Here is a 13,671-nt window from a genome sequence, read left to right as displayed (position 1 = left end):
TACTATTCACTTTTACTTGGCTGCTGCACCCTATGATCTCCTGTCTTTATCTATAACAAGTCGCTCTTATCAACTACATAGGTGTCTCAAAAACGAATCTTTTCAGTTAAATAAATAACGCGCAAAAAATTAAAAAAAGGTTAGAACTAATTAATTGTGAGATTACGAGTATACAACTTAGATATCCTTTCAATATTGAATGTATGGTTGACTTTAGAGTATATATACACATATATATATAGACTAAAAGGAAGGAATCTTGCACTGTATATATATATATATATGTGTGTGTGTATGTTGTATGTATGTATGTAGATTAATGATCTCATTAGTTGAAATTTTTTTTTAAGTTTTTTGTTTCTTATTTCTTTTTATTGAGAGTTGAATTCAGGATATTCGAATTTGCAGTTCATCCTAAAATGGTGTCTTTACTCTTTACCAACACCCGAAGATTTATCACTGATGAGGAAACGATAGTTTGAATGGACGGTTGTGATTGACAGTTGAGCTTTCCCTTGTAAGCTGGGATAGTTAATCTATGCCTGTTGGCGGCTGCTCATTTTGCTCCAATTGGCAAACGGAAGAGAGCCCACTCCTTGCGCAATTCATATATACACACACATACATATACATATACATATATATATATATAAGCATATATAATTATACCCACAAGAGAACGGTCGGGAACCTTCCAGCAGCAGCAAATTCAAGTTGAAAAGCCTTTTCAACTATAAAGCCATATAACACTTAAAGTAGTTATGATTAATTCCCTATGATGGTTTTTTTGTCACTCTATAGCACACATATATAATAAATTTAAAACTAATAGAATAGATGCGGGATATACCTTTTTGTAGTACTACTCTTACAATCTTGATTCTGATGAAGAGAGCATCATAATTTCCTAATAAAAAATGATTGGACTATACCTTTTTCTTTCCCTTTTTTTTTTTTTTTTTATATTTGCATGGGACATTAATAATAGTGCATGCAGATTTTGACATTAATGGAAATTGATGATATAGTGATTACAGACAGAACTCATATCTTGCACTAATTGACTTATTTATCAATATTAGTCACTCCCATAAAGTGATAATATATGAATACATTTACTTTTTTTTTTTTTTTGCTAATATAGATTAATATATTTACTTGGAAATTAGACTATTCAAATTCTGAGATATATTTACTCAATGAAGCAAATATTTTACCACCATATATAAGCAATTGCACACACACATTGGTGTTAGAAACTAGAAAGCAACTCTACTCAAGGACTTCTATTTATAAAACTAAACCAACAAAGAAAAAGAAGATTTAAAAAAGATCAATGCCGTATATTATTACCTAAGGCCTAGATAGTTATGAAATTTATTGATTATAAGATAATCTCACTAATTTTATTTGTCAGTGATGAAAATAATTAACTAAATATGTTCTACTACTAAATGACTCGGTCTGTAATCAAAATTAAAGGAGTAAAAAAGGGTCGGTAAAAATGGTGGTACTTCAAGGAATATAATATATCACTGGTTTTTCACCACAATAGGCTAATTATTGCGACATGCATTTTTAAAAATAAAATAAAATAATCCAATATAGAGACTTTCATATAACTTGATCACTCTCCTCTCCGTGGCCCCTCCTCTCTGGGTCTCTGTCTCTACCTCTTCCTTTTAACGGCTCTTCTTTTCTCTCCAATTATAATATAATGTACTTTTTTAATTCGTATATATCTTTTCTATTTCTTTGGCATTATATGCTCCACACACATATCTCCCAGCTGACTAGCTCTCCTCATAAGGTGATCTAACGGCAAAGAAAACAAATCTGAAATATATTTGATGGCGATGGTTTAGTCCCTTTCAAACTGCCCCTCTTTCTCATTATATATATCTAGTCCTATATTTAATCCCTTTCTCTGCCATATTACACGCCTTTTTCTTGATCTTGACAAACTCATTTTGAACTTTTTTCCTTTTTTTTTTTCCCCTTTTTCTCTGTCCTTTTTCCAAACTCTTTTCTAGTTTCTCTTATTTTCCCGGCACTTTCCCATCCCATTTCTAGTTAGTTTCCAGGGAAAATCAGAGTGAGAAAGTGTCATGGATCCTGAGAGTAGTAGTACTACTTTATCCGAATTTTTCGACGACGGCCAAGATCATCAGTTCGGTCACGATGATCATGCCTACGTCCTGAAATTCGGCGGCGCGGGAGACGACGATCTCTTCAGCATCTTGGAGAGCTTAGAGAACGTCATTGACTTCCCAGCTCCTCCGCCGTTGGTTCATGATCAGACTACTTTTGCTCCGATCGGCGGCGAAGAGTCGACGGTGAGGTTTGCGTCGCAGAAATCGACTTCGTCGAGCACCTTGCAAGAGTACTTGGAGACATCTGATCAGCTCGAAACGGCTTCGCCGAAGAGCAAGAGATTGAAGGTTTCTTCAAGTACTGGAACAACTACTCCCAGTACTTGTTCGGACCATGATCAAGCGATTAATCCAATGTCATCGGACGGACAAGGAAAGATGTCTCATATAACTGTTGAGCGCAACCGGAGAAAGCAAATGAACGAACATCTTTCGGTGCTGCGCTCTCTTATGCCTTCCTTCTATGTCAAAAGAGTGAGTTTTTCGCACTCTATATAAGTTTTTAAGTACAATTTATATTTCTACGTAGTTCAATTAGTGTTTAGTAGGTGTGTGTAAGTTGTTTTCAATATATTGAATTCCGGGTATAATTATAAGGTAGATAATAAACCTTTCCCAAGTTTGAGTTGTCTAATTATACGAGAAATACTAGCATAACTCCTTCTGTTACTTTCTCTGTCACTTTTCGTATTCAGTAGATTTTATTATCACATTTTTTGTTTAACTAATAATATATCATGTTAATAAATTTCATATGTTAAACGATAGATGTAAAAAGTGACAAAGAAAGTGACACAAAATGAAGCTAATATTTCTCCGTCTAATATTCAAGCTATATTATGAAAAAGGAAAAAGAAAAATCTATTTTAGTTACGAGTTTAAGAACTATATTAATTATCTTTTACAATACTTGCATATAACTTTTGTCCACGAATAATTGATTTTTTTAGTAGTACTACACTTTGGCCTTTTTTTTTTTTAAAGAATATTTTGCTTAATTTAATTCGACTCTTGCTAGCTAGGAAGAAAATGAACTAGTCTCTTCATTATATCCGTTTAATTTTCAATTTTTGTTTCTACGTTTATCTGCAGGGAGATCAAGCCTCAATTATTGGTGGGGTGGTTAACTACATCAACGAATTGCAACAAGTTCTAAGTTCTCTTGAGGCCAAAAGGCAACGCAAAATCTACACCGAAGTGCTGAGCCCTAGGCTAGTTTCAAGTCCAAGGCCCTCGCCGCCGGTACTCAGCCCTAGAAAACCGCCGCTAAGCCCTCGCCTTAACTTACCGATTAGCCCGAGAACCCCTCAGCCAGGCAGTCCATACAAGCCTAGGCTGCAACAAAGCAGCTATCTTAACTCTCCCACGGCCATGGCTCCAGCTTGCTCATCACTTGAACCATCTCCAACTTCTTCTAGTACTTCCTCTAACATCATTAACAATGATAACATCAATGAGCTTTCGGCCAATTCGAAATCGGCAATTGCCGACGTCGAGGTGAAATTTTCCGGCACAAATCTACTTCTGAAGACCGTGTCTCCTAGGATTCCTGGACAAGCTGGGAAGATAATTGCTGCTCTTGAAGATTTGTCACTCGAAATTCTTCACGTCAATCTCAGCACCGTTGATGAAACCATGCTTAATTCCTTCACCATTAAGGTAATTATTAGTATTTGTTGTGCTTATTATATTGTTTTACTAGTACGTAATTAATCAACTTATTATATTGCATGTGTGGGTTTCCTCTTCCTGCTTAATTAATTACAAGGGGAAGCATATGACATACATGCCCCGCCACTGTTTACTGTTTAGTCAAATTTTGGGATCCCAAAAAAAAAAAAAAAAAAAAAAAAAGTATAGTAACCCTTAGGTAGCTAGGTCTCACTTTTATGGAGTACTATACGACTCCATTATTACGACGCAACTTTTATTAAGATCTGCACCAAATAAATAAACTAGAGAAAATGTTACATGATTGTATCCTACTGAAAACCTTTTTTTTTTTTTAATTGACGTATGTTTGTGAGTTCTGTTTTGAAAGGAAGTTAAAAAAACCATACGGGACGACAATTAGAAGTACTCAGCTCAGATTTTGTATTTTAATTCTTTTTGTTTTATTGTGGAGGTTTTTTTTTTTTTTTTTTTTGTGCTCTCTGAAGTATAGTTTCTGTTTCCCATAAAGAAATATAGGCCGTGTTTGGAGTTGATTTTGTTTTTGTTTTTTACGTTTTTTTGAGAAAGAACAAATGAAAACTGAAGAGAAACGACGTTTGACACAATTAAAGATAAAAAACAGAAATGAAAACGATTTTTTGATTTAGTGTAAAATGAGAGAGAAATGAACAACGACTTTTAGTCATTTTTTATTTTTTGTTTCTACTTTCTCTTCTCTCGAGCACAGAGAGAGAGAGATTAATGGATTTTTTTATACTGAAAACAATCTCTTGATAAAACTATTAGACGCATTTTTAAAAATGATTTCTCTCTGAGATTGAAAACGTTTTCATTTTCATTTTCATACAAAAAATAAAATCATTTTGAAATGAGTTTCAAACGCGCCCATAATTTCTCTTTACATATCAATTAAAATTTTGTATGAGTCCATTTGATGATTAACACACATTATAATTTTTTATCTATAGTAGATTTATCTCATGTTTATGGTGTAAATTGTACAACAGCCGATCCAACCACGCAATCTTATAGTACTGATCCTTTTTTATTTTGCACCAACCATATATGGATAGGTACAGTTGACGTAACTACTAATTAGTACTTATATGGAGTAAATACTTGTACAAAATTGTATCAGTTATGGCTGAGAGTAATTCATATCAACCTTTAAAAAGTAAATTAAAATAAAAACCTTGTCACACATATCATGCCGCACTTTTTCTTTTTTTTTGAATACCATTGTCTAGTACTTTTTCCCACTGGTATCAGACTATAAATTCTAATGCTGGGGTATCTCGGAAACGATGATGCATTGCTGGAAACAAGGGTGTCATATGTTGAGCACAATGAGCATCATGCAGCATTCATTTATTAATGTTGTCCCGCGAGTATACTTTATTTATAAAGGAAATTGATTATTCTTTTTCTTATGTTTTTATATTATGTACATCTTGTTATTTAATAGTTCATTGAGGCTAATTAATGATTATTTGAACCTTTTATTCTTGTTATATATAGATTGGAGTTGAATGCCAGCTTAGTGCGGAGGAACTCGCGCATCAAATCCAGCGAACATTCTGCTAAGAACAACGTTATATAACACCGATAGTGTTGAGCAATACTCACTAATAGAAGATAGAATCCATAATATAAGACTTATAAATAGAGTTTATTTTCTATTATTGGTAGTGCTTAGCACTAGTGGTGTCCTAAATCCGTTAATGTGTACTAAAGATAGTTTTAGTGGTCTCAGTTTAGCTCTAACAAGACCTCTCTCTCTCTGCATATATATATTCTCTCGAACGAAGTTGCATGCAATAACGAAAGAGAGAATGTGTTACATTTACCAGCATAACAATCATGCAACTCTATTTCCCCCCCCCCCCCCCCCCCTTTTTTTTTTAAATTTCTAAGAAATCATGTAATTGTAGATTAGTCATATTAACATCGTGTTAGCTAGCTAGCCAGGATAGCCGATTCGATCGAGCCTTTTGTAATTGAGCATTCTCAAGCTTTAAAATATTTCAGCTTAATTTTCATTGCATCAATTTCATTCCATTTATCAAAATTTTTTTTTCCTACAATATCTCTATCCCTTCGACAAAAAAGTTGCTAAAAATTTATTTTCAAAATAAGTTGGTAGATAACTACACTATCCAATTTTGAATTAAGTGGAAGTAGTGGGAATGGAAAATTTATTTGAACTCGAAACTTCCTCCCTCTCTCTCTCTCTCTCTCTCTCTCTCTCTCTCTTCCTCTCTCTTTTTCTTTTTCTCTCTCTCTCTTCGTCTGTTGTATCCCCTCTCTCTCTCTCTCTCTCTCTCTCTCTCTCTCTCTCTCTCTCTCTCTCTCTCTCTCTCTCTCTCTCTCTCTCTCTCTCTCTCTCTCGTTAGAGAGAACTTACATTTTTTTTATTTATGTTTGAGAAATTGTTCGTAATTAAGAACTTGTATTATAGACGTCATGAAGTGGCAATAAAATTTGTTACACTTTATATTATTCTGAAATCTCTACAAGTACTAATAAAGTTGGCTGTCATTTGTCTGACCGCATTATGAAGCAAAAGAATGACAATAAGAGTAAAGAACAACGTTCAAATTAAATTAGAGGTTTCAGATTCTTTTGGTAGACATTTAATAGAGATATCCTTTCTTGGAGAGGGTATATTCAAATTTTCAAAACAGAAATTAACAGTTTCGGAGAAAATACCTTTTTTTCAGAAACGACTTGAATGTATTATTTTAATTTTTTAATAAGTAATTTAGAAACAACACTCTATATAGTATATAGTGGGGATAAAATTATTTTGATACGCTTAAAAGTATTTCATATTTTTTTTTAAAAATTATTTTGATAATGTAGAAACTGCCCTTTTCATTAATTAAACAGAGACTAATAACTTTAAAAATATTTTCTAAAGAAATTTTAACTTATTTTGATTTTTCAATTTTTAAATGTTTTAAAGTATTTCATATTTTTTTTAAAAAATTATTAGTTTGTTGTTAATTAATGAAAAGGGTAAAATGGATAATTTTATGTCTTAAAAACCAGTCTCAGAGCACCGAAAGAACTTTTTTTAAAAAAATGTGAAGATACCGTTCTAATACTATTAAAAACATAGAGTATCTATAAGATGTTTTGTTATAATAGAAAGTACTAAAATGATTTTATGTATATGGTGGCTTGGAAATATATGGCATATATGTGCATGTTAATTGCTTTCATCACCTGCATAATTATTGCCTGCATGCATATGCATGCTGCTGAATTGATGGTAATCTGAAGAACCTAAGCATTGCGATCTAGCCCAAGAGAGGAAACAGTGTGCTTATTGCTATTCAAAGATCCCGGCTAGCCCTATACCTAATCTCACGCGTGTGACAAAAGTAAATTGATAAGAGAAATATCTACTGCTGTATCGCCGTATCTGTATGCTTTTGTTGACTTAGTCTCTTGAGTGTATCTTTAAATATACTAATACAGTCTATTCACCAAATAAAAATCTGAGTGCGCTATAAAATATTATGGTGGTAATTCGTGTCACATATCTTATTTTAATCGTTTTTTTTTTAAATTTATAATTAATTTAAACACGACTCATGACACGAAATTTTTTAAAAACCGTAATACGACCACTTTACGGATTGACACGAAAATGACTCGTGAACTTAAAATAGACACAAAAAATGTATACTTTTATTTAATTTTTTACATATTAAAAATAATTTAAAATTCACAACACATTAAAATACAATAACATCAATTGAAATTAAACAAATAATAGGTCCTCCATTTGTTTTGTATCGTCCCAATAACAACTTTTCTGTCTCCTAACGGTTATTAGACACCTAACTATACTAGAAGGCAGTGGAAAATTCAAATCTCCCATCTCCACATTCAATATATATGTGTGTGTGTCTATATATATATATAGAGAGAGAGAGAGAGAGAGAGAGAGAGAGAGAGAGAGAGAGAGACAGAGAGAAGAATAGTAAGCAAAAAGAAAAGGACAGCAGGCAGGGAATTGGAGGGAGCTTTCAGATAGACGGTACTATCCTCAGCTAGCTTTTGGGTCCAGAAATGGGCCTATTTCTTGTAGATATGAGCTCCGGCCTTATCTTGGCGTAAGCCCATTTTCCATCCTGTGACCGATGTATTCATGAAGAGAGAAGCAAAGGAACTAGGGAACAAGATAAAAAGATAATTTTATTCATGAACTGGAAAAATTACATATTATCACTTTTGGCCGCAAAGAATAAAAACTGTAAGAGAAGGAAACGAAAAAGGGTTACAAATCTAGCAAAATTCTCTTCGCCAGCCAATACCAAATTAAGACTCTTCTTCTAGTAGTACAATTGAAAGTAACATCTAAAATTGAACAAGCATTATATATGTTTATATATAGAACAAAGTGCAACCAACCTATTAATTACCAAACTGTGGTTGAAACAAAACAACGTCCACTTTGTCATAAGTTTGGTCACTTAATAAGTTAATAACCTGCGTTATTTGGATGATTAGTTAAAAGAAACCCGAATTGTCGAACGAAAAGTTGGAGTCGAAATGATCACCCCCAGTACTAGTGCCCTGATGACCATGTGATCCAAATGGGATATAATTCCCGACAGTTTGGGTGCCAGTAGCTGATGAAGCAACCGCCGAAATTATCTCAGCAATCTCAGACTCATTATGAAAATGTTGTTGTTGCAATCCAAACTGATCGTGATCATTGATGTTCCCCGCGCCTTGAGACACCGAGAAATAGTTTGTCCCTGAAGTCGCCGGGGACACGAACGTGGAAGGAGAAAATCCGCCAACCATCGTGGAATTTGTCCCAAAAGTACTGTGGCCGTGGCTTTGACCTTCAGACTTGACATTGTCAACAACATTTGATGTTGAAGCGAAATGGAAAAACGACGGCTGATCGTCGCGGTTGTCTAAGCCTTCGGTGACGACTTTGAGGCCAGATCTGAAGTTGGAAAGCGCATGATCATGATATGGATCTTGTAGTACTGTTGTGATTTGTTGCTGGTTTATAATAATGTTGTTTTGCTGATGATGATCATGAGGTAATTCTATTGGTGGTACTTGATCTTGGTTTCGTTCAGGTGATGCTAGAATTGGAGATGGCACGTGCGAGGCTTGGGTGCACGTGTGCCTTCCGCGGTATGTGATTTCAAAGATATTAGGGTCTTCATCGGATCGTTGGACTTGTTTCGTGGCCAAACAGCCTTGAACGTTCCGATGTGTGCACCTGTAATAGCCCCTGCACAAATATTGCAGCATGATCTAAATGTTATACTTAATTATGTGATGTGAAAAGTTAAGAAAAATAATTTGTTTTTCCAGCGTTTCTTTCCTTGCCATAATTAATATTGTTAATTGGGTAAACGGAAATATAGGGTTTCCATTACTATTATTATTATCGTTATTAACGCTACACTTAATATTGGTTTCAGTTTTTGTTCTCTTCAGTACCTAAAAACAATAAGTCACTTATATGATTAACATACTTTACTCCAAATCACGTCTTGCATAAAAATTAATATGGCCAAGGTATAACATCTACGAGTATCTGATCAGATTAGACACTAAACAAGTAGTTTAATTACATGATTTGAAAGTTGCAATGATGAAAAACTTGGGCAGTAATATTGTAGATTGCAAATTTGCATTTCGGATGGGAAAGGAGCACTAGACTTCAGACTAGCAAATTAAGACAAACATGGTTTAATATACAGAAAAATCCGCCGTATTATTTGAAATAAGGGATGCCAAAATATTAAATGTAGTAAAAATTTTGACAATATGTGAATCGTGATTGTTGTGCATGAATACGGGTCACGTATATAGCATATATATATATATATATATTGTTCATGTGCTAAAAAATTAAAATAGAACCTGGGATATTTGGCACCAAGAATGTCCTTCTGGCCATATTTCCTCCAGCTAAAGCCATCATCAAGAGGCCCTTCAAGCCCCATCCCCGGATTCACCCTCACTTGTTGTGTCCACCGTGGTAAAATCTTCCTACATACACGCAATTAACATACATATGATCATCTTACTAAGAAATATTGAATTTAAAAACATATATAATATTATATGGTATATATAAATTATTAAGTACCTCTTCCTAGAGGCATAATCTCTATGTTCCTGATCACGGTCGGAGTCCTGATCACTCCGCGGACTTCCGTTGAGAGATGGCGGCGATTCGGACATCAGACCTGAAACACCCGGGCTAGGCTGTGGCTGCAGATGATCTCCGGCTGGTGAGGAGGTGGTCCAAGTCAGCATTGAAAGCGCCTTTTCATAGGAAACTAAGATCTTCTGGACCAGATATTCCCGGGTTTCCTGCGAAGCAGATGTCCCGTTATTCAGATGCATTTGGAGTTGCCTTGCTACTTCCTTCCCGCGTGTCAGCTCATTCACTAGATTCTTTTGCTCCCAATCTCCCACCTTTGTCTCCATAATCTTTATATTACTATATAATACCAAGTAATTAACGATCTAGCTAGCTATAAACTGGATATATAAATCTTGCTAGTTATAACTTCTATAACATGCAAAGCTTATAAGACTAGTAGGACCGTGGTCATGATGATGATCATATAATATATAGATGGGGAAACTATGAAACAAAACAAAGTTACTGTTCTAAGTAGCAAAGTAGACAAAGTATGAGGTTTGAACAGAAATTTGAACTGGGTTTTCTGATATATGGAGTGAAATTTCTTTTCTGCGAGAGCTACAAGTTTGAAAGACGAAGGAGCATTTAAAGAGCATGGAAATAGCTAGCTAGGTACTTTATTAATCACTTATATATGTCATTTATGGAACGGTAAAATCATGTAGAGAAGTAGCAAAACTGACGAGTGCAGGTGAATTTATAGGGGCCGATAAATTTGGTGAGAAGCCGAGCATGATTGTATGTGGGAGCTGGTTTTAGTTTGAAATCCTTGAAAACGAAGGAAAAAGGAGAGAAGTTTGACCGAGAAAAAAGAAATCACTATCGCGAGTTGATTTCCTTAATGGAGACCGGTCTTTGGTCATAGGAATAGATGGGGTGAGGTTCAAAGAGGAAGAAGGTCTAATTGCTGACCACTTCTTCATTTCGCAAATTACACGATCTGAATCCATCAAACTTCTTACCATTACTCTCTCTCTCTCTCTCTCTCTCTCTCTCTCTCTCTCTCTCTCTCTGACTTTTTGAAATCCAATCATACTGCATATTGCTTTTGTTAAGAGTATCTAGAGGGCATGAATGAATAGAAAGTCAGAGATGAAGCGAGGGGAAGGAGACCGAGAATCTTCAAACTTAGTTCCGCGTTGTTACTACTACTTGTCATCTACTTCCACGTGAGCGGCTTAAACAGTATTGGGGAGAGAAAAAAGAGATTATAATTCTTCTTTTTTCAAAATAAAAAGGACAAAAGAAATTTATTGGTGTCATGCTTTTCAATATAATTGGGTCATTGAGTCCCATGCGCTCAACGTTGTTCGTGCCATTAATAACTTGCCACGAGGGTCCGAGAAGCTTTCGTATTTTATTTACTATCAAAGATGTTGCGTGTGTTTAAAAATGTTCTAAAATGATGTTATTTTTTATATAAAAATAAAAATAAAAATATTTTTAATTTCAGATAAAAATTATTTTTAAAAATGTGTTTGATATTTTTATTAAGAGATTATTTTTAGTATAAAAAAAACTCAATTATATATATCTTTCTCTTTAAGAGAGGAGAAAACGAAAATAAAAAATAAAAAAAAATTATTTTTCCTTTTTTAAATCATTTTATACTAAATTAAAAAATCATTTTCATTTATGTTTTTTTATCTTTAATTATGCCGAATACCGTTTTAGAATCGCTTTCATTTTTTTCTTCAAAAATGTGAAAAACAAAAACAATAACCATTCTAAACACGGCAGTTATTTCCCTAGCTAATAGTGAATTTTGCTTGTTCTCAATTGTTAACTTTGTTGGGTTGATTGCTTGCCTTCGTTTATAGCCTCAGAAGATAAAAAGAAATATCGGGATTCACAAGCAAAGTGAAATTAAAATTGTTATAATACATGGTATATGTATAAGAATATGGAATTGAAATATTTATATACGTTAAATTATTTCAAGTGAACATAATATTTATTATAATGATTATCTCTCCTTGTTATTCATCAAATATTTTGAGTTTTTGGTTATATTACAACAGGACTATAAAATGTCTAAATTTTTTGTTGCACCAACAAAAAAAAAAAAAAGAACTTAACATTCTGAAGATGAGAAAAACATATTTTAACATTGTACCAATCAATGAGTGGAGATTTTATCTCGTCGAAAACGCTATAAATAATTAAGGACTTTTTTCGATATTTTAATATATTAATAAGTTAAATTTTTTATCTATTAGATATACATAAAATCACATAAAAATTAAAAAATATATAAATTTAATGATTTAAAAAATTTAACTTATCAGCATATATTAAAAAATCTCCTAAATAATTAATAGATTAAATCAGCAATGGTATGAAACTCACGTCAGCTTCAAACGTATGCTTACGTCTGGAATTTCAATGCTAATTGGATCGTCTACTTAATGGCTTCTGTGAAGCACACACAAAGGGTCCAAGTCTACGGACGTGTTTGGAGCGTGAAAAACACCCTGTGTTGCGTATAAAAGCACAATTCGTCATATGAATACATCCCAATGATTATGTTTGCTACTTTCTTATTAACCGCGTGAATTATTTATCTTAGGATATATAATAGTATTTTCGATAAATTTTTTGGTAGAAGAATAAAAAGAAATTATCACACATAGCGTATTTTTAAGTATCAATTGTTCAATATATAATTTTGATGTTCATAAATGCAAAACATCAGGATACTAGTTTTTGTAAAAATACTGTCTTTGTTAGCACCAGTTTTAGTCTTTTAATAATTTATAAGACAATATGAATAATGTAGAGACATAAAATAAAAGAACACGAGAGAAATGGTATCGCGGTTCGGTAACACCCTACTCCGCGGGGCCACGCCCAGATGATGAACAATCCACTAAGAACTCTTTTACAATTCAATTGGACTTAATCTACCCGAGACTCCCTCTCTAAGAAGACGCCTATGAACTTGCAATTTTCCAATGGACTTGAACAGCGAGATCCCCTCGACTTTTTAATATTGGAATCCCTCCAACAAAGTTTTTTTCCCGAAAAACACTCAAATCATCTCACTCAATACAAGTGCTCACCCCTGTCTCACAACCCAGCCAAAACTCATCAAGAGGCATACATATTACTCCAGAGACTCTTTCAATAAATAAGCAAGCTGTGAATAGCTTGACACATCTTCAATTAATTCGTTGAACCACATCTGTTGCAGATCTTGTTGCAACAACACTGCAACATAGCTGTTACGGCCAACTTTCTCAAAACCAGATGAATCAATCTTCTTTAATTATGAAATCTTCCCAAAACTGATAAACGAACCTGGACACGTTCTTAGGCAACATAGGAAGATCATCCAGCTATGAAATCTCAATCAAGAATCAATCAAATCAATTTTTCATTTTTGAATTAATGGTTGACTTAGAAAAATAGAAACTAAAACAAGTTTCTGGATTTTTTAAAACTTGCCAAAAGAAACTTGCCAGCTACATAGATATTTCCAAATGTAATCATCCCAGCAAAACATTCCCAAAATAATGCCAATCAAATCCGATTACAATCAATACACAAATTAGGAAACAAATCTCAACAATCTCCCCCTTTGGCATTGTTTTGGCAAAACTAATAATAGCAACTAAAACACAATACTTTTTGCACAAATCAAGTTTC

General features: G+C 33.7%; 2 protein-coding genes across 2 annotated transcripts; one reads left to right on the top strand and one right to left on the bottom strand.

Annotated features, from left to right (window-relative positions):
* Positions 1–2,108: 2,108 nt before the first annotated feature.
* LOC21394713 (transcription factor SPEECHLESS) lies at positions 2,109–5,664 on the top strand. Its single transcript, XM_010099558.2, has 3 exons — positions 2,109–2,627; positions 3,246–3,812; positions 5,346–5,664. The coding sequence occupies exons 1-3, from the start codon at positions 2,109–2,111 to the stop codon at positions 5,409–5,411; spliced, it is 1,152 nt and encodes a 383-aa protein (XP_010097860.1). The 3' UTR covers positions 5,412–5,664.
* Positions 5,665–8,060: 2,396 nt separating this feature from the next.
* Positions 8,061–10,834, bottom strand: LOC21394712 (probable WRKY transcription factor 53). Its single transcript, XM_010099557.2, has 3 exons — positions 9,961–10,834; positions 9,732–9,860; positions 8,061–9,093 (listed from the first exon to the last, which is right to left on the bottom strand). The coding sequence occupies exons 1-3, from the start codon at positions 10,302–10,304 to the stop codon at positions 8,349–8,351; spliced, it is 1,218 nt and encodes a 405-aa protein (XP_010097859.1). The 5' UTR covers positions 10,305–10,834; the 3' UTR covers positions 8,061–8,348.
* Between the last annotated feature and the right edge of the window lie 2,837 nt (positions 10,835–13,671).

The sequence above is a fragment of the Morus notabilis genome, unplaced genomic scaffold, assembly GCF_000414095.1.
Source record: "Morus notabilis unplaced genomic scaffold, ASM41409v2 Scaffold812, whole genome shotgun sequence".
Classification (NCBI taxonomy): Eukaryota; Viridiplantae; Streptophyta; class Magnoliopsida; order Rosales; family Moraceae; genus Morus; species Morus notabilis.
This window is presented reverse-complemented; position numbering and strand designations above follow the sequence as displayed.

Bases quoted from the DNA above. Each gene is read 5' to 3' on its own strand.
- LOC21394713 (XM_010099558.2), top strand. From the start codon at position 2,109: ATGGATCCTGAGAGTAGTAGTACTACTTTATCCGAATTTTTCGACGAC. The intron at 2,628-3,245 runs GTGAGTTTTTCG...GTTTATCTGCAG, and splicing joins CTTCCTTCTATGTCAAAAGA to GGAGATCAAGCCTCAATTAT. The intron at 3,813-5,345 runs GTAATTATTAGT...TGTTATATATAG, and splicing joins TTAATTCCTTCACCATTAAG to ATTGGAGTTGAATGCCAGCT.
- LOC21394712 (XM_010099557.2), bottom strand. From the start codon at position 10,304: ATGGAGACAAAGGTGGGAGATTGGGAGCAAAAGAATCTAGTGAATGAG. The intron at 9,861-9,960 runs GTACTTAATAAT...GCGTGTATGTAG, and splicing joins GATTATGCCTCTAGGAAGAG to GAAGATTTTACCACGGTGGA. The intron at 9,094-9,731 runs GTTCTATTTTAA...ATATTTGTGCAG, and splicing joins CTTGGTGCCAAATATCCCAG to GGGCTATTACAGGTGCACAC.